This window comes from Barbus barbus, assembly GCF_936440315.1.
Source record: "Barbus barbus genome assembly, chromosome: 6".
In the NCBI taxonomy this organism is placed as follows: domain Eukaryota; kingdom Metazoa; phylum Chordata; class Actinopteri; order Cypriniformes; family Cyprinidae; genus Barbus; species Barbus barbus.
In genome coordinates, this window is record NC_136734.1 from 26286914 (window position 1) to 26306922 (window position 20009).

The 20009-nt window shown below is 38.2% G+C and overlaps 3 protein-coding genes across 3 annotated transcripts; 1 reads left to right on the forward strand and 2 right to left on the reverse strand.

The window, feature by feature from the left end:
• The first annotated feature begins 534 nt into the window (after window positions 1-534).
• On the forward strand, window positions 535-11018 carry LOC306871385 (rho GTPase-activating protein 35-like). The gene is made up of 6 exons (XM_079419252.1): window positions 535-4394; window positions 5652-5793; window positions 6230-6307; window positions 6596-6727; window positions 6914-7019; window positions 7109-11018. The coding sequence occupies exons 1-6, from the start codon at window positions 666-668 to the stop codon at window positions 7473-7475; spliced, it is 4554 nt and encodes a 1517-aa protein (XP_079275378.1). The 5' UTR covers window positions 535-665; the 3' UTR covers window positions 7476-11018.
• A 970-nt stretch (window positions 11019-11988) lies between these two features.
• On the reverse strand, window positions 11989-13225 carry ins (preproinsulin). Its single transcript, XM_079419289.1, has 3 exons — window positions 13147-13225; window positions 12850-13034; window positions 11989-12275 (listed from the first exon to the last, which is right to left on the reverse strand). The coding sequence occupies exons 2-3, from the start codon at window positions 13025-13027 to the stop codon at window positions 12127-12129; spliced, it is 327 nt and encodes a 108-aa protein (XP_079275415.1). The 5' UTR covers window positions 13028-13034; window positions 13147-13225; the 3' UTR covers window positions 11989-12126.
• Window positions 13226-14006: 781 nt separating this feature from the next.
• Window positions 14007-19632, reverse strand: LOC306871400 (pannexin-1-like). Its single transcript, XM_079419294.1, has 7 exons — window positions 19405-19632; window positions 17766-17902; window positions 17484-17683; window positions 16355-16560; window positions 15931-16241; window positions 15617-15767; window positions 14007-14963 (listed from the first exon to the last, which is right to left on the reverse strand). Exons 1-7 carry the CDS (start codon window positions 19583-19585, stop codon window positions 14878-14880), a joined length of 1272 nt encoding a protein of 423 aa, XP_079275420.1. The 5' UTR covers window positions 19586-19632; the 3' UTR covers window positions 14007-14877.
• Window positions 19633-20009: the final 377 nt, after the last annotated feature.

The window sequence follows — 20009 nt, forward strand, 5'->3', positions numbered from 1 at the left end:
CTAAGAAGTTGAAGTTTTGAGCCACTTCAAATGATGACTACTGTAGTTTTTTTTAGCATTTACATAGTTGTGTAGAATTGCTAGCATAGAAATTGATCTGTTAGTCTTATATTGCTAGAAATTCATAATCAGAACTTTCGCTTTTTTGATTAGAATTGTATTTCTTATTAATGTTTGTTTAGAATATTATTTAAATATTATTGAAGGAACATTATTAGAACCATATTGGAATGTATTTATGTAAATTGCTAGGTACATTAAGGGATTTTGTGTTTAATGTAGGGTAATACTATATGTGAATTGAATATCTTAATATCTGTGGGAATTTATAGAGTAGGTTAAAATGCTTTTAAATTTGCCTTTTGTGCAAACAAAGCTCACAGTTTTACTGATAATTGGTTTGTTCTTTTTTCCTCTTTTTCTCATTTAGGCTAGCCCCAATTCCTGCTTCTGCCTTCTTCACTTCATGTCTCATCTCTGATTAGTACCCTCTAATATGGGCAGAACATAGAAGCAGTTTTCTTGACCGGAAAGGATGACTGAAACATCAGAACTAAATCCTAAATTGTAAATCAAATACAGGGCCTTACTTCAAGATTTTATGTACACGTTTTAAAGAGTCTGCCTCTGTTATCCTTTTGAGGCAAGATGAATGCCTGTGTACGATGATGATGGCTAAAAAGCATGAATCCCGAATGCCTATATACAACCTCGTTGTTGTTGGCCTGTCGGGAACTGAGAAGGAGAAGGGGCAATGTGGAGTTGGCAAATCATGCGTTTGTAACCGCTTTGTCCGTCCTAGTGCAGATGACTTCCATCTTGATCACACTTCTGTGCTAAGTACAAGTGACTTTGGTGGCCGGGTTGTCAACAATGACCACTTCCTGTTCTGGGGAGAGGTGGGGAGAGTTTTGGAAGATGGCGCAGACTGCAGAATGCATGTGGTTGAGCAGACCGAATTCATTGATGACCAGACGTTCCAGCCCCATCGCAGCACAGCCTTACAGCCCTACATCAAAAGAGCTGCCTCCACCAAACTGGCTTCTGCTGAAAAACTCATGTACTTCTGCACTGATCAGTTGGGACTGGAGCAAGACTTCGAACAGAAGCAAATGCCCGAAGGCAAGTTGCAGGTGGATGGCTTTCTGCTTTGTGTTGATGTCAGTCGTGGTATGAACCGCAACTTTGATGATCAAATGAAATTTGTCACCAACTTATACAATCACTTAAGCAAGACAAAAAAGCCTATTGTGCTGGTTCTCACTAAGTGTGATGAGGGTGTGGAGCGATACATCAAGGACTCTCATACCTTTGCCATTACAAAAAAGAACTTGCAGGTTGTTGAAACATCGGCACGATCCAACGTCAATGTTGATTTGGCTTTCCTTACCTTGATACAGCTCATTGATAAGGGAAGAGGTAAGCCCAAGATCATACCTTACTTTGAGGCGCTGAAACACCAGAGTCAACTAATTGCTTCTGCAAAGGACCGCTATGAGTGGTTAGTGAACCACATTGTGAAGAATCACAATGAAACGTGGCCCAACGTCAGCCGACGAATGCAGACTTCACCTGAATACAAGGAATATGTATTTTTAGAAGGTACTGGTAAGGCTAAGAAGCTATTTCAACAACACATTCACAGGCTAAAACAGGAACACATAGAAAGGCGTCGCAAAGCATACTTGAGCGCTCTTCCACTCGCCTTGAGTAGCTTAGTGTCTGAGTTGGATGAAATTGAGCATTTGAGCTGGTCTGGGGTCCAGAAGGTCCTTGAGTCTAAAAAAGACTTTGATCACTGGTTTGTGGTACTGGACGATGCACCATGGGAGGACACGCCACATCTTGACAATATGGAGGATGAGCGCATCCCCTTTGATGTGCTAGACACCACGGCTGCTGAAATAATCTTTGATGCACACCTTGAACACTTGCGCAACGAATGCAAGCGTGCCCAGATGCGCCATGAGTTCAAAGCAAAATTAGCATCATCACCTTTCGTTACCCCTGGCAAACCCTGGGAGGAGGCCCGAAGCTTCATCATGAATGAAGACTTCTACCAGTGGCTTGAGGAGCCAGAATATTTGGACATTTATAACCGGCACCAGAAAGCAATCATAGACAGGGCAAAAGAGGATTTTCATGAGCTTTTGCTGGAGTACTCTGAGCTCTTCTATGAACTTGAGGTAGATGCCAAACCTAGTAAAGAGAAGATGGGAGCAATTCAAGAAGTGTTAGGTGAAGAACAGCGCTTCAAGGCCCTTCAGAAATTGCAAGCCGAAAGGGATGCTTTAGTGCTGAAACACATCCATTTTGTATATCACCCTACGAAGGAAACGTGTCCGAACTGCCCACACTGCGTTGACAACAAAATTGAGCAAACACTAGCTTCGTGCTTCCCTGCACAATATCCTTCCTTTGGAAAGTCCAATGTGTTTGATGGAAAGGTAGATAGGATCAATCTTGTTATACTGGGCAAAGATGGTCTTGCCAGAGAATTAGCCAATGATATTCGGGCATTGTGTACAAATGACGATCATTATATGCTTGAAGGTAGAATGTATGAGCTTGTCCTTCGGCCCATTGAGGGTAATGTTAGACTTCCTGTCAATTCATTTCATACATCCACATTTACTCCCCATGGATGTCTGTGTTTGTACAATTCAAAAGAGTCCTTGTCATACATTGTTGAAAGTATTGAGAAGTTGCGAGAGTCCACACTTGGCAGAAGGGATAACCATATGGCTCAGCTTCCCCTGTCACTCTTACTAGTAACCAAAAGAGGTGTTGGAGGACTGGGTGACATTGGAGGTGAAACTGCTCAAGCATTAATCTCACAGGGTCAGCAGGTAGCCATAAAACTGCAGTGCAACTACCTGGAACCTGCCTCCCCAGGCACTGGCTATGGGCGAAATGTAAATGAAAAGCAGATCAATCAGGTCTTGAAGGTTCTACTTGAAACAAGGAGGACTTCTACATTTCGTAGCTGTTCTCCACCTGCACCTCCGCTGCCTCCATGTATTCGAGAATTACAGCAGGATCAGAGTCCAGAGGCTGAATTGCGTATTGTCATGTGCCTAATGTGTGGAGACTCCTATGATATTGATCAACTCCTTGCACCATTCCTGCTTCCTCAGCATTGCAAGCCAACCTCTCCTCAGACAAGTGGCACTTCAGTGCTGCTAGAACAAACAATTGGTGGTCACAAGCATACAATTGAACTGATTCTAATGTCATACCACGCTTCTTTTGCCACTCGTAAGAGTCGGCTGGTGCATGGCTACATTGCTGTATACTCTGCTAGCCGCAAGGCTTCTTTTGAAACCCTGTGTGCCTTCTTGTGTGAGGTCCAGGACATTGTCCCAGTTCAGCTGCTTGCAGTGGGGGAAACCAGGACTGAGCTTCTGGACTCCGAGTCTGCTCACGAGTCGCTAGTCCAAGGTGAAGAACTGGCGCGTGAACTTGAGGGACGGTTTTGCAGTATTGTCTGTGGCGCTGGAGGAGTTGTTGGAGGACTACACAAATTAGACCTTTTGGAACAATTTTTCACAGAGGTATTAGAAAAGAAAACCATTGTTGAGGCCAGTCATATGTATGAAAACGTTGCAGAAGCCAGTAGCACAAATGAGAATGTGTATTCGCCACACTGTGGCTCCCCAAGCCCTGTAACAATGCTGTTAGATTCTGAGGAAGACATGGAAGCTTCCCCGCCTTACCATGATGGTACACTCACCTCTCACGGTGGATTCAAATTGCCTGACCTGGACTCAGGTGACACATTCTCTGTGATCTCTGACCTTAGCACCTTTGAGAACAAGCTAAATAATAAAGTTCCTCTACAAGTAAGACCCAAACCTAGTGTCACATTTGACCTTAGAAAATCAAATTTTAATCCATATGTGGATGCAGTCAGCCATCGCCGTTCCCTTACATCCAATGTGACATGGCCTCTAGGAGGAGATTATGATCCTTCAGACTACGCTGAGCCAATGGATGCTGTCTCTAAACCCCGCCCCAGCTATGAGGACAGCATATATTCTGTGCCACATGACAGCACACAGGGCAAAATTATTACCATCCGCAATTCCAATCGGATCCACTCCAATGGAGGAGGCAATGGTTCAGACAGTGAAGGGGATGGCAGCTCATTGGAGAGACGTCGCAAGTTCTCAGCTGCACGGGTGAAGCCACGTCTCTACCGTGATCGTTCCAAACGTCTGGGAAAGTTCAGCAGTTTTCGCACTAGTTTTTCCATTGGTAGCGATGAGGAGATTGGCACTCTCTCAAGGTCAAAAGATGATGATGTTTCAGGACTAAAGGCAGACATACTCAATGAAGAAGGAGAAGATCCCAAAAAGAGGAACATACTGAAAAGTCTTCGCCGACCAGGCAAAGTAAGATTCATTTATTTATTAATTTTACGTGGCTTTTAAAAAAGTATGCTTGTGTGTTTTTAACATTGTAATATTTATTTTAAAGGTGCACTGTGTAATATTTAGGATGATCTATAGACAGAAATGCAATATAATATACATAACTACGTTTTCAGAGGAGTATAAAGACCTTACTTAATGAACCGTTATGTTTTTATTACCTTTGAGCAATTTATAACTACATACACCGCAGGTCCCTTTACATGGAAGTCGCCACCACGTTTCTACAGTTGCCCTAAACAGACAAACTGCTCTACAGAGCGCGTTTTGTCACTATGTTGTTCTTGCGAAATAACACTGACACAAGGATGAACAAGTAACAGTAATATTTGCAGTGACATTGGTTTATTGAATAATTAAGTAAATATAATTCCTTAATTTACTTTTGTAAAGAAACCTCATTGCTCTCTGCGGTCTCAGACGATGGCATCTTATGGCGCTTTTCCACTGTGTGGTACGACTCGGTTCAGCACGGCTCAGTTCGGCTCGGTTTGCGTTTACACTGCAGTTTAGTACCGCTTTTAGAGTGGGTGGGATTATTCATGTGATGTTATAGTTGCGCCGCATCTACTGCCGTGACTCCTGAAAAACATTTTATTTCCGCGTCGCTCCATCATGCTCTCGCTGGATCCGCTCCTCGGCTATTAAAGAGAGGGACGTCTGTACTTCCTCAACAGACAACGAAACAGACATTTTTGTTTGTTATAAAAAGGTGCACTCATTCAAAACAGTTGCGTTCGGTCCTTCGCTGGCTGTGCTGATTTAAATCTAGCGGGTCTGTTGTGTCTCGTGCCGCAAGTTCAATGACGCAGGCAGAGACTATTCTCTCCGGCCAATCAGTGATCAGCAGAGTTTACACGTCACGTTTTGGTAACGGTACGGCTCGCTTGGAACCTCGCCCGAGGTGGTACTAAAAAAAGTACCAGGTACTGTACCCAGTGGAAAACCCCCCAAAAGTGTGCCGAACTGTACTGTGCCATACTATGCAGTGGAAAAGCGTCATTAGCCCTGTATCGGCCACTGTTTTTTCTCTAAAGGGAGGGGTGAGCTGGGGACTGAGCCGTTGGTTGCAATTCGCAAACTCAACCGCTAGATGCCGCTAAAATCTACACACTGCACCTTTAATTGCTGTTATTGGAGGCTTCAATAAGGAGTCAAAACCATGCTACTTGTCTTGTGTAATTGTCAAATACGCTGTATATTCTTGCTGTTTGGCAGAAAACAAGACCAAAGCCTCGTCATTCTATCTCTAAGCCTTTGGAGAGTAACTACTTTGGGGTGCCCTTGGTCAATGTGGTTTCCCTTGAACGACCTATTCCAGTTTTCATTGACAAGTGTATTCGTTATATTGAGGCCACAGGTACATTTGCTGCTGCTGTTTCACCATCATACTTAGCCCATAACAGTTGTTCTTAGGGAACCACATAAGCTTATCATTATTGCAGAGTCCAGTTAAAATTAGATGCTTAATGGGCTGTAGCTGTCATAAATCACACCACAGCATAGTTTTGCACATAGTTCACTCTTTTTCCTAACTGGGTTTCAGCTATGGTCTGACAATGAATATTTTAGAACCATATTAATATGTTTGTTTGTTTTTTTAATTTTAGCATTTTTAATAGCCAGAAATATTGTATATTAGACCTGTATGTAGTAGCAGTTTGTAGAAGTATCTTCAAAAAGTGTTCTAGCAGTGATTAGTACTTAATGTCTTAAACTGCTTACAATGAGTCATAGAAAGATGATGTACACTAAAATGATCTTGTTAATCAACACTCTCTCTCTCTCTCTCTCAGGTCTGACAACAGAGGGTATCTACAGGGTAAGTGGGAATAAGGCAGAGATAGAGAGCATGCAGAGACAGTTCGATCAGGGTAAGTTCAGAAGAATTTCAATAAAAATGTTGTGGGTTACAGATGTCGGTATGATGGTGGGATTGGTTTATGATATTAAGGCACATATTGTTGCATATAGTATGTATGAGTGCATGTTGACAGGATGTACAAGCTTTTAATGTAAAATGTATTTTGTTTTATTTCCACACACACACAATCATATTGATGAATAAGCTCTACTGCTCATGTTCTTCTTTGATACCTTTCTTGCGTCCCTCATTTTATCGCTCTCACTTTGTTCATTTATTAATTTTTCATTCCTCTTAGACCACAATCTGGACCTTGTGGAGAAGGACTTCACTGTGAATACAGTTGCCGGAGCAATGAAAAGTTTCTTCTCTGAGCTGCCTGAGCCTCTGGTTCCTTACAGTTCACAGGAAGAGCTAGTGGAAGCTTTCAGTAAGATTTCACTTAGCATTCTATAAATGCTTTTGTGAAGAATGTAATATTGTAAATGAATCTTCTTGAATTCTAAAATAATAAAGTGTTGCATGCAGAGGCAGCAAAATTAGATGTTATGTCATCCATGACACCATGCTTGTCTAAGCCTGTGGAATAATAAAGTTTTAAATTTTTTGTGCATAGAAATTAATAATCGAGAACAGAGGCTTCACACAATGAAGGATGTGTTAAGACGATTCCCCAGGGAGAATTTTGATGTCTTCAAATATGTAATGAGCCATCTAAACAAGTGAGTTTGAAAACCACCTGCAATTGCTAAATATTGGAGAACAGTTAAAGGAAAGAGGCATTGAATCTCTGTTTCTCTTTCTCTCTCAGGGTTAGTCAGTGGAACAGAGTCAACTTAATGACCAGTGAGAATCTCTCCATCTGTTTCTGGCCAACACTGATGCGGCCAGATTTCACCTCTATGGATGCCCTGACAGCCACACGCACCTACCAGACAATCATCGAGACATTCATCCATCAATGTGCTTTCTTCTTTTACAACCAGCCTCCTGCTGAGTCACCCACTGGCCCCTTCGGACCCCCTGGACCACTAGTGCCCTCCGGATTGCCCCCATCCCCCACAGCCACCCCTTCTTATTGCCCTCCAACCCCACATTTTACCCCCCTTCTGCAATCCCCACCACATTCTCCCCCCCAAAGCCCACACACGGCCCCTGGAGAACCACAAACACTGTGAGATGGGGAAAATCACGTGGCCCATTACTTAGTGAACTACACAAACAGTTGCTTGCACACACACTTGCAATGCATGCATACACATCTACATACATGCTCTGCACACACATCTAAAAACCTCTAAAACATATTGCTTGTTTAGGTCAGTGTTGTATGTAAAAATTAGTTCTGAGCTCTCGGTCCTGCTCCTGGAAATCCACCTTTCTGCAGAATTTAGTTCCAACCTATTCTAACAAAGGTCTGTAATTTTTAATATACCGCAAACCTTGACTGTCTGTTTCAGGTGTGTTTGATTAGGTTTATATCTAAACTCTTTGTCGTACAGAGCACCCTTATCTACAGTTATTAACACATCACACACAAAATGAAGGTCTGTCTCAAATTCTTTTTAAAGGGTGTAACCAACAAAGACTCCAATCACCATGTCAGCACTGCCCTTCAGGTAGTTTATTACAGAAGGGGGAAGGTGTTATTTTCTAGAGAGTGAATATAGATGTTCTAATCAAGAAGGTTACAAATGGTTTTGAAGGATTTTCCTGTTTTCTTCTTTCAGTAGAAGGTGTTTACATTTAATTTTACAATAGTACATGCTCTTTTCTCGCCTGCTGTCTCTCTTTACATCTCCAGATGGATCTGTGGTATAAAGGACACACTATAGTCATAAAAACCGTGAAGCACTTACTTGTTTTTCAGCCTTTCAACAATTCACTTTAGCAGAAATTCACCACTTTGCCTGGCTGTTGTGTTCCACTCTACCATTATTGGTTTCTATCCATGCCTATTTTGTTATGTGAACTTTAAATATACCATGGATTTCAGAGGATGTTTTTATTCCTTTAAAGACTTGAAGTTCTGATACCCGATAGTCTAGAAGGTGATGTTGACGAGGATTTGCTTTGCTGAGTGTCTCCTGTGGATCTTTGCTCATAAATTCACCTAATGGGAGCATGTGTGCCCTTTCTTTGAAGGCTGGGATTTAAATGGCAGCGATATCACATGGTTTTAGGGAATGCCTTCCAGTTAGTGCTGGTGTGGGGCTCAAGATCACTGAGACTGCAGGTTTACTCTGACCCTTAAACATTAGACTCTGAATCAGCAATTCAAAACACTCACACCTTAATTTTGGACTCGAGATTTAAAATAAAAAATAAAAAATACATGTTGAAGGCCTTTTACTGATGCCCAGTTTGACTGTTTTACAAACTTCATTGTTTTTACTTAATAATCTAAAGCACTTTTTTGTCTTTTTATATAGACCTGTATTGTGAACTGCGACACTGAATAATAATTGGTTCCCGTTTTTGCCATTGTGTTTAAAAGATCAATGGACCTTTTCAAGGTGAATGTAGAGTGGTCACAGATTAAGCCTAATCCTGGACTGATGTTTACTCTTGATGATTCTACATTCATATTAGTATGTCTTTTGTCCTCTATTAGTATGTTTTTTGGACCTCTTGTACAGTCTGAAGTTTGACTAACATGGACCTTAATTCACCTTTTTTCCGTTGTCATCTCCATGTGACTGGATTGGAATGACATGATTTGCCTCTTCTGCTACTACCATCTCCATGTTCTGTCTAAACTCTTCTGGACAAACCCATGATGTATAATGATACAATGATTCATCGAATGTGTAGATTGTATGTATATTACCTTAATTTTTTTTTCTCTTAAACCACAAAGCTTCTGATGTGAAGGAAATTATTCCTAAACGTATTTTGCTTGAAATGCCACTTCCTTTTTCTATCCAGCCAAGATAGAAAAGCTGAAGTACCAAAGTAGTGCAATGTGGCTGATGAGGGTTCATATTTTGATGACGGGTTGGGGATGAGGATGTCAGATTCAACTCAAATACTTGACAAATAGCCCATATGGCGAATAGTTGATGATTAGACAACACTTTTGTTCATGATCCTCTTCATTCTGTGTATCTGCTGCTTTTCTACCAGGCTGAACAAAACTGAAAGAATCTCCACTTTACTTGAAGTGTAATAATTTCCGTTTCCAGCAAACTGCTTGAAAACTCTTGAATTAGCAACTGGTCCAGATGTTTATACAGCCATCTCTGTGTGTTATACTAGTAAGAATGCAATTTTTCTTCAAGCTAATGTGATTAGTCAAGAAAATGAAGGATAACTGTGATGGTTATCATAATGGTTAAAAGATTTGAGGCCCTTTAAGTGTGCCACAAAATGTTCTGTTAAGTAGAAGTGTTTGTAGAAGTAGAACTTCTTTGGATTTTACTTTTGTTTTTATTTTGATTTTGTCCTAAAATTCTGAGTATGAAAACTTGTTTATTCTCTGTTCGTTGTTGCATTGTGTTAAAGCCAGATTATGGAATACTGGTGAAAAAAAGCAGCCCTGATTCGTTTTGATGGTGCAACATTAGGAGTCATTTAAACTATCAAAATGTGTGAAAGTGCGCCTCACAACACCTGACCTGCTGAGTTTACTAATAAACGTTACCTAGAAACTGCTAAGTAAGCATTAGTCAAAATCCTGAAAACTGTGAAAATTGACACTTTGAAACTGTATTTCAAGGTAATTTTCGATATAAACTCACATGAAATTTCTGTAATTGTAACATGAATTAATCGAAATGATGGATATGAAAGCCTCTGCAGAATCTTTTATATAATTTTAATTCACAAAAAATAACATTATTGTAATAAAAAGTCTGACCCAGATCAGTTGTACTGTCTGAATGCAAGTCAGATCAAGGGTCAGTCCATTATAATTCAACAACTCTTGCTCTTTGTAAATGAATGTTCTGCTTCCCTCTTGTGGCCATAAGTTAATCACCAGGTATGTTTAATAAATATATGAGCGCATGAAAAAACAGCCCAGTTACATGACTGAAAATGTAAATTAAAGACAAAGCCTGTTCATAGCTATTTGATTTTTGTATCTGGGCTAGTTTGTGGGAGAAGGGTCTAGACTCTTGACCGCTTACACACACCTACCACTTTGTTTCATCCTCTTCCTGGTGCCTTTAGTTTCTATTAATTAGCAGAGTAGCTCGCTCTGCTGTGAGTAGTTGGTTTATTTCCTTTCATGTTGGAAAAAAAAAACCTTTGTTATGCGTTTTAAAAAGTTTGAGAGAAAAAAGGTTGTAAGGTGAGATACGTAGCTGACAGTGTGGCTTTTTCATGTGGCTCACTTGGTATTGTTTGTACCACTCAAATGAAGGACATTTCACTGTAGTGGTGGCCTGGTTGTGTGTTAGAAGTGCAAAACACACTGCCTTTTAGTTGACTGTAATCTAACCTGTTGTTTCTTTCATATATGAACAAAACTAAAAAGTATTGGTGCTTAGTCTCTTGCTTCTTATTTAAGCTTCTTCTTTTTGTTTATGGTGTTAGTATAATAGCATGCATGACCGAAGATCTATACAGGGGAGGCTTTTGCTGGTTTCGATATTCAGAATATGAGTGATTAAAAATATGTATTTAGTTCTGATGGAAAAACAGCAAAATGATCCTGTGATGAAGGAGGGTCAGGAGGGCTTTAAATAAACGAGAACAAACAATAAATCAATTTTGTTACATGTATAATGTTCTCAATTTTTGTGTTTCTCATTGAGCTTTAGACATGCTTTATATGTAGATTGAATATTTTGTCATTAATACTGCTATATATACTACAGTTCAAATGTTTGGGCTTGATAAGACATTCTTTTTTGCTCACCAATGCTAGATTTATTTGTTCAGTAAAAACCAATAATATTGTGGAATATTCCAATTTATATTTATTTGTCTAAATGGATGATGCCACTGTATATTGTCAAACCTACTGTCGTATTCAAACAGACTTCTCAGATTATTATATTATTATTTAATATTTATAATCACATATGCATCACATATGAGGCTATACAGTATACAGTCACAATTAAATATGTAAAAAGTATACTATTTTTTTTAAAAGTACATACGTTTTGGTTGGACATAGTTACACAGAATTTTAGAAATATCAACCTCAGAATGATTACACTTAAATTTTATTTTTAAAAAAAGTTTTCAGGAATTGTTCAGGAATTGTTAAAAATTAAAAAGGCCTTCTACTATTATATATCTTTTGAAAAGGGATCACAATCTTGCAACTGTAGCACTAGTAGCAAAGCCATAATGTGTTTTTATTTTTTTGCCTTGTCAGTGTTGCACCAAAATCAAATCTGTATGACCATTTTCACGTCTCTGGCCCTCAGAATTAAACAAGCTGTTTTGCTATTATTCCATGAAGTCTTTCATTATTAAATGATGTCTGTTATGATAGGCTAACCCAGGGTTTGGCTGGATAGGTTGTTAGATTCCACTCTAGAGGTTTTGAGTTTTAGTCATGGAACCAAAAGTCTCAGAATCTGAGCACAGTCTATATTTCAATCAGAAGAGCTCAGATGGGGCTGAACTAATGTGAATTATTCCTGTTTATCCTAATATTCTTAACTTGTCAAATAAAACTGGACTGTTTTCTCATTTAAATGACTGGAATTTTTAAATACCTTATTTAAGTTGCAATGTAGATATACAAAAACTCCTGCTTTCATTTGACAAAATTTTATTTTCTATGAAAAACAAATCAAGAGCATTAAGGCCTGTGCCTGTGTGCAAACAGGTGGTGAAGGCATTGGCGGCTGTCACAGGACAGATTCTTTAGTTACAGTAATTCTGCAGTTCAAAGATACTACAGGGTTTGTGGCAACACTGCTCCACAATGCCTCTCTTCCTTATCAGCTCGGCATGATCTTTAAATGCAAAGTCGGCCACCTCAGTTTCCTGGGCAGATTTTGGAGGAAGGAAACCTGGAAAAATACAACAATAGGGAAAATCCGGACATTAGTCTAGTTTTATTTAAAGGGACAAATTTAATTATATACTGTAAATGTACTTTGTAAGTTTTTTTTTTTAATCAAAAGTAACAGTAAATGCATTTCTATTTCAAATAAAATGCTCTAAATGTTTTTTTAACTTTCCACTCATTAAAGAATCCTGAAAAATGTATTACAGTTACCACAAAAATACCAACGTAGTCCAGCATTGATAAGAAATGTTAGCATATTAGAACGACTGGTAAAAATTCAGCTTTGCCATCACAGGAATAAATATTTAAAAATAAAAAACTGCTGCTTAACCATTACCATTGTTCTAGCCATATTTTAGGCAATATTATTATCTCAGTATTATCTTCTTCATGCAATGTATTTGCATTTAAAAGGTATACAAAACATACTATGTACACTACACAATATTAAACACATTAATTACAGGATAGGTGAATGTCTTTGCAGTATCCAAAGTATTATTAGTTTCCCAGCATCTCTTCCCATATTTCCATACTTTTCAAAGATTCTCTACTAGAAACATAGTCTTCCTTACCCAGAAGAGGGTCAACATCTCTTTTGGGGTTGTAGAAGAACCCTGTTGGACCACAGACAAGGTAGAGGGCATCGACCAGATGAGATCCACATAGGTGCTGCGGGGCCCCTGCGTTAGCGTTCACACTGGAGACAGCCAACAGGAACAACAGAGCACCAGCCTGGAGCCACACTGCCATGGTCACGCTGACAGAAAGACAGATATCTGCGCTTTTACCGATAAAACACATATATATCTACATGCAGCACCAGTTACAATAACACTATGTGTTGATTTAGCATCCTGCTGGTCACATACCTGTTCTTGAAGCTGATGACAAGGAATGGCAGAGATGGTAGACGAGGGAAGGTTTGGGACGAACAGCGTGTGCTTCTCACTTTTATACATGTGTCTAGGCAGGTTCTGCAGTCTTTGCCTGAATCAGCGGAAAAGGAATCTTGTGCGCAAACACACTTTAACACTTTTAAGTGACTGTCCAATTACACATGCCACGTTAGCTGTGTTTGCCCAACTAATTCACATTAACTCCTGAGTGCTACTATGCTCACGAAAGACAAACACATTCTGGTGCTCACGCAGGTTTAGTAGCCAGTGCTGACGATCTCAAGTGGGTTTTGGTTAATTGTTAATCATTGTTGAGAGTGGAAGTTTACACAGAATGACCTGATCATGGATCTGCTAGAAGGTGACAGCTGGTGGCTTTTCTGTGTAAAGATTGTGATTGAAAGAGCAGAATGTCTTTTCGGGAAAATGGGATTAGATGTCCCATTAGACAGTAGTAATGTTTGTGACATCCTCTATGTGACGTTTTTGAGCAATGACAACTACACTCTATTCTAAAATAAAATAAAAAAACTTTAATGGTTCTTTACATAGCAACAGTTCTATTTAGAACCATATCAGCCTGAAGAACCCTTTGTGCATTAAATGATTCTTTGTTTATGGTTCTTTATTCCCACTTCTTTGTTTTTCATGTCTGTAACTGTCAAAGCCACCTCATTATTTTTAGCACTAAATGAGAATGTGAAGCTGGTTTATTGAAATATATCTGAACATTAGTGCTGAACTTCATGACTTTTGGCAATTTTCAAGTTTATTATGTACTGAATGTGCCAAAGGTATATAAATGATATGATAACAGAGAAAAATACAGATGTATGGAGGAAATAGAGTGCTTTTTATTACATTACAAGCCTGTATTCTACATCCCTGAATGAAGTCCATTAAAAGTCACTTTTTAAGGTTACAAGCACCATTTTTGAAGAGCTCGCATTTGAAGACATGCAGTTTAACATCTCTGAGGGATTTAAGGTAAGATGACATACAACAAAAAATTACACAATTAGAACTACAAAATAATTTAAACACAACTCTGACATAAGTCTGGATCAAATAAATACAACATTACAGAATATTCAACTTAAAAACAGTATTATACATATACATAGTATTATACATATCATACATTAAATTTTGTATATTTGATTATTGCTTTTTGCATAGGCAGTGCATTATTACCTCTAGAAATGGGGCCTAATTAAAGTTAAGTATTACCCAGCGAAGACTTTGATGAGTTTTTGGTCACATTAAACTCTTGCAGCCATTATTTGTATGTTAAGAGGAATTATTTAAATGGTTTGTTACCACGAAGCAACATTGGCAGAAGTTATTTGTTAGTATTCTAACATTAGCATCTTAATTATTTAGTTTCTTTCTCTCTCATTGTTGCAACAATACTGTACCTACAAAGGACACCCCAGTATACATGTTGTAACATTGTTTTCATAATCCATACAATAGGGTCTTAACATTCATCAACCTCGCAAATAATAACTTTATCAAGTTATTAAAACATTCATCCCATTTCTATTAATATAAGGCATAAAAAGTTCATGCAGCTCAGTTCTGCAGTTAGTAAATTAGTAAATAACCAGTGTTATATTCAAGCATTATATAATCTTACACTTCCTTCATATTCAAAATATGTGTAAACTCATTGTTTGTCATTTGATTTGACTTTGTTATATGTTAGACCACCCTGTGTCTTACATCTTTCACACAGCTGCAGCTTTTTTCTGTCTGTCCTCCATCATCCAGCAGAACAGAAGAGGCATCTAGAGAAAAGCACATTCATCTTGATATAGCAACAAGAATGCTTTACCTGTGTGCTTTACTTTTTTCTACCTCCCGAAGAAAAAAAAAACATGGATTTAGTGTGTTCATTTTCTTCACATAAGAAAGCCATTTGATTTGAATTGTTTTTTTCAAAGCTGTATATCATTGGCTTATAGATATATTATTAATAAGCCAACATAATATCAGCAGTAAATTATACAAAGAAGGCGGTCCCACTTTATATTAGGTGGCTTTAACTATGTACTTACATTGACATTAATCATTTGTTACAATGCAATTATTGTGTACTTGTTTTTACATTGTACGTACATATTCAAAAATACCTATATGTAATTACATCTGTAATTCATTTCTGTAATTACATTTATAATTACACTGTTGACCCATCCCTTACACCTTAACCCACCCTTAAACCTACTCATACCACCAAACCTGCCACCAACCTTAACCATATTCCACCTCAATAGCAGCAAAAGTGTTTTGAAATACAATATGACCACAATTTTTGATGTAAGCACATAGTAGTTAAGGCCACCTAATATAAAGTGTGACCAAATAGGCAAATTAATTGTGAAGGAAATGCAAGTAATTATTGCGTGTCTTATTTTCACTCTACTGATATTAAACTTACCCTTCATTTCAGAGATTTCTTTCTCTGCATTTCCATTTACAGTTTGGGCTTGTTTTCTGTCCACCATATCAGTCCTCACTTGTCCTAGAGTCCTGAGGAGACACATGGTGTCAAATGCTGCTTCCCCTCCCTCTGACAGCAGCTCCAACACCTGTGTACACACATCACAAACAAACGTATTAGTCTTCACTCACTGACACCAGCATTCAGTTCTGGGAATGAGATATTAGTGCATTTTACCAGATATAACAATGTATAAAGAACTTAACACCCTGACATAACATTCAAACAGTCAAATGCACATATTTACAAACCTGTAAACATTTGTAGCTCTTAAGCTCACTCAGATTTTCCTCCAAGAACAGCAGGTAGATGCTGAGGTCATCATACCGGCGAGTGGTAGGCTGCAAATCCAGCACGTGACCGAAAGCAGGCAGTAGGTGGTATGGACGGAGGAACTGAGCGCGCTGGTGCTGACGAGCAGGCTGGAAGGCAGCGTAAACCACAGCCGGTACTAACAGTAAATACACCACCAGATTCATGCAACTTAGCAGGCGAAAAACACCCACCGCCACCAGCTTACAATGAACTGCATCTGGCACCACACTTTCATTTACTAATATACCTGGAGACAAACACAATTCAGAAAAAGAAAAATGATTAGATACACTCTCACATGTTAATATTCATTTCTGAAGTGTATCACATGTACAGATGTACACATTATCTAGCACACACCTCTGCGCAGGTTACAGGAGAACTGATCACTGGATGACACCCAAAAGATGTAGTAGGTCAGATAAAAGCAGGCTAGCAGTAAAGTGAGGAATGTTAAAACCCGACAAAGCAGATATTTTGCAGCCAAAGCCCAAGATGAATGCTTTGTCTTTAAGTACTGCTCTACAAGAGGGTACTTAAAACAAGTTTCAGTCATTTCAAGACCACTGAGAGAGAGAGAGAGAGAGAGAGAGAGAGAGAGAGAGAGAGAGAGAATAGAGGGGTTTAAGATTAAGGTTAAGATCAGCAGAATCAGAATATTAAGGATATTGAAATATTTGGGTTATGAGTGAGGAAAGAAATGAAATAGAAAGGAAGCTTAAATAGCAAAGAAATCCATTGTTCACAAGCATTCACACAGGAAAGTGATTTGAATATTTCTTTTGATTTGAAAATTAATACTTTTATTAGGTATAATGCATTCAATTGATTAAAAGTGATAGCATATACATCTTTAATGTTACAAAAGATTTGTATTTCAAATGAATAAATAAATGCTGTTCTTTTGAACTTTCCACACATAAAAGATTCCTGAAAAAATCAAAAAAAGATCCACTGTTGATGATAATAAGAAATGTTTCTTGAGCATCAAACCAGCATATTAGAAAGATTTCTGAAGGATCATGTGACACTGAGGACTGGAGTAATGGCTGCTGAAAATTCAGCTGTGCCATTACAGGAATGAATTACTTTTTTTAAATCAGTAAAATAGAAAAACATTATTTCCATTACATTTGTAATGTTTAATATTACCGTTTTTACTTTATTTTTGATCAAATAAATGCAGCCTCAGTGAACATAAGAGACATTTTTAAAAATTTTGAATTTTTTTTTTTTTTTTACTGATACAGATTTACTGAGTCTCAGTCAGGACCTGAGTTGATCTTGAAGCAAACCAACTTTTTGGAGTGTTTAAATATTCTGAAAGAATACAAGCCTCTTTTTTCTACAGTGTACAGTGTACAGTGTCGATAATGGCTTTTAGAAGCAGTTTTAGAAGCACCCTGTGAGAATCAAACATTGTATTTTTCACAATTCAAAACTTCAAATTGCCATCGCAGCTATTTTGAAAATGTTCAGTTCACTACACCTGTGTGGGTCTTCTGCAATGTCTTTGTCTTGTTTGGTTGTGAGGCTCTTAGCGTGGCGGATGGCACGGTTGTAGCAACGATCAAGTTCCTCTATGATAAAACTGAGGTCAGAGGATAGGGAAGGGGCAGTGGTGAAGCGCCAGAAGAGAGCAGGAATATACATGAGGGTGGCAACCAGCAAAAGGATATAAGGAAAGAACTGCAGGTAAAGAGACAGAGAATAAGACAAAAACAAAGCAACAAAGAACCTCTTTGGATATGTCATTGTTGTTCATCATCACCTTGTGTAGATGAAGGGGGGCGCTATCAGCCCCATTTTCTATAGGGTGATGCTCTACTGCAGCCCAGCAGAAGGAGTCCACATATGAAGCCTGTCTCAATGTGAAGTTAGTGGGTGGAAAACATGTGATCTGAGTACCTAAGGGAGAGGAAATTACAAAAGAACTTGTTAGCTTAAGTCATAACAAGAGCTAAATGATGGAAATGAGATTCATCGCATCCAAAAAATGCTCAAATGTGCTACTTACACAGAAATGCAAGGTGCTTTTGTTATGAGCAAACGGTATTTCTGTGTATTATGTTGGTATGCTTTGTGATAATTATGTATCTTAAATTCATCCTCATAAAACTAACAAGTGGGAAGACCAAGGACAATTGCTTTCTTTAATTTACAGACTACTAATCTAAATGTCTGTGAAGTATTGCCAAAAGTATATTGATTGATATGATAGATATTGATATTGAAGAATATTATTGGAGCCCACTGAGTTCCACCGTATGGAGGGGAATAAACACTATATTGAAACACTATTTAAAACAAATATTGAGACATTTAATCTCAATATATCTTAATATAATATATTTAAATTAAAGTCAGTTTTGGAATGACATGAGAGTGAGTAAATGTCAGAGTATGGGTCACCATACTTGACAATACGTCACGACGACTATATATTTTTGAGTGAATTTTAACAACTCAGAGTGTTACTGATTTTAATATTATAATAAAAGTAATAATATTATTATAAATTAATACAGTCATATTTATTGCAGTTTTTTATTAAAAACTAGTATAACAATAGAGCCCATAACCATGACGACAACCATCTTGTTTGGATAATGTTGCAACATTTAACCAACAGCCTACAGATAAAAAGGATTTTCTGAATTCAATAGCATCAAAGATAGTAGAAAAGAACATCCCAGCTAACAATTTTTGGTTCCCAGAACGTTCTTATTTGGTTCTCAAAAAATAACCAAATGGGAAAGTAAGGGGAACGTTTTGAGTTTGTTGGGATTATGCACTTTGTCTGTTTTAAATGTTGTGAAACAACTCTTTTGTAGGACTTTGCTTTAAGTGTGTTATTTTTGATAGGCTAACACGCCCTCAACTAGGCTACACTGTCTGAAATAAAAATAAATCAAAGGTATGTCACAACGCGCGAGGCAAGACTGGCCGCAATTTAAAACTTAAAAAACGAGTTAAAGTGCATTTATCCTGCAAAATACGATGTTAACAGTACATGATGTTACATTGCTGCGAGTGTGTCTATGTTGTTTTGTGAACGCGCACATCTCCAGCAGTGACGCGCCCATTCTGGATTTACACACAAAACCGATTAGCGATTGGTCTTTGTCCAGAGAAAATCGACAGAAAGTTGTGTAAAAACACGTCCTGTAACGAAATATTACAAAACATTATTCAAGAACAACGGAGAAAACGTAGATTTAGCGATTGATCTTTCAACAATTGGCAGCCTTTCTGTTCAAATGAGCAAGAAAACCGAGACATGCGCTTCATGTTTATCATGTTATCCCCACAGGCTTAAGCCTCTTCGTCTTAAATAAATTAAACACTACTGTTGACTGTTTTTTTTCTCTCGCAAATTTCGAAAGCGGTGATCAAATATTTTTACTGACCCACAGAGACTTCTTGTGCAAAGGCGAGTGAGATGAGTAACAAAGGAAGCCCGACCGCGATAAAAGTGACCAGTTTGTCTGTTGCCAGTTCCAGGCGCACGCCTTTATACTTCGAGTCACTCTGCTCTTTCAATAAAAAATCAGAAAACACATATTCGGTAGCAACGTGTGCAATTGCCATTGTTGAGATGAAATGTACAGTATGTGTCAAGTGCACCGCTAGTTCCGGTGGGTAGGGTTTCGTGCACGAATCACCAATCATAACAACAACACCATGATGGAATTGTAGAAACCTAATTCTGATTGCTTCAGTCGTCCAAATAAAAGTATTACATCTTCTGTGGGTTTTTTAAAAAGCTCGTTACACACTTACATGATGTGTGATTTAATGAGACATAAAATCACGTGTAAAGCGTGATACAAGCGTGATTTAAGACAAAGAAAACAGACCTATTACAAACAAATCTAAAATAACAACAACAACAATAAACTAATAGTACTACTACTAATAATAATAATGTAATTAAATAATATAGTATTTTTTATTACTAGGTCCATACACTCACTACTGTAATTTTGTATTAATCAATTGAAATGTTTAAATT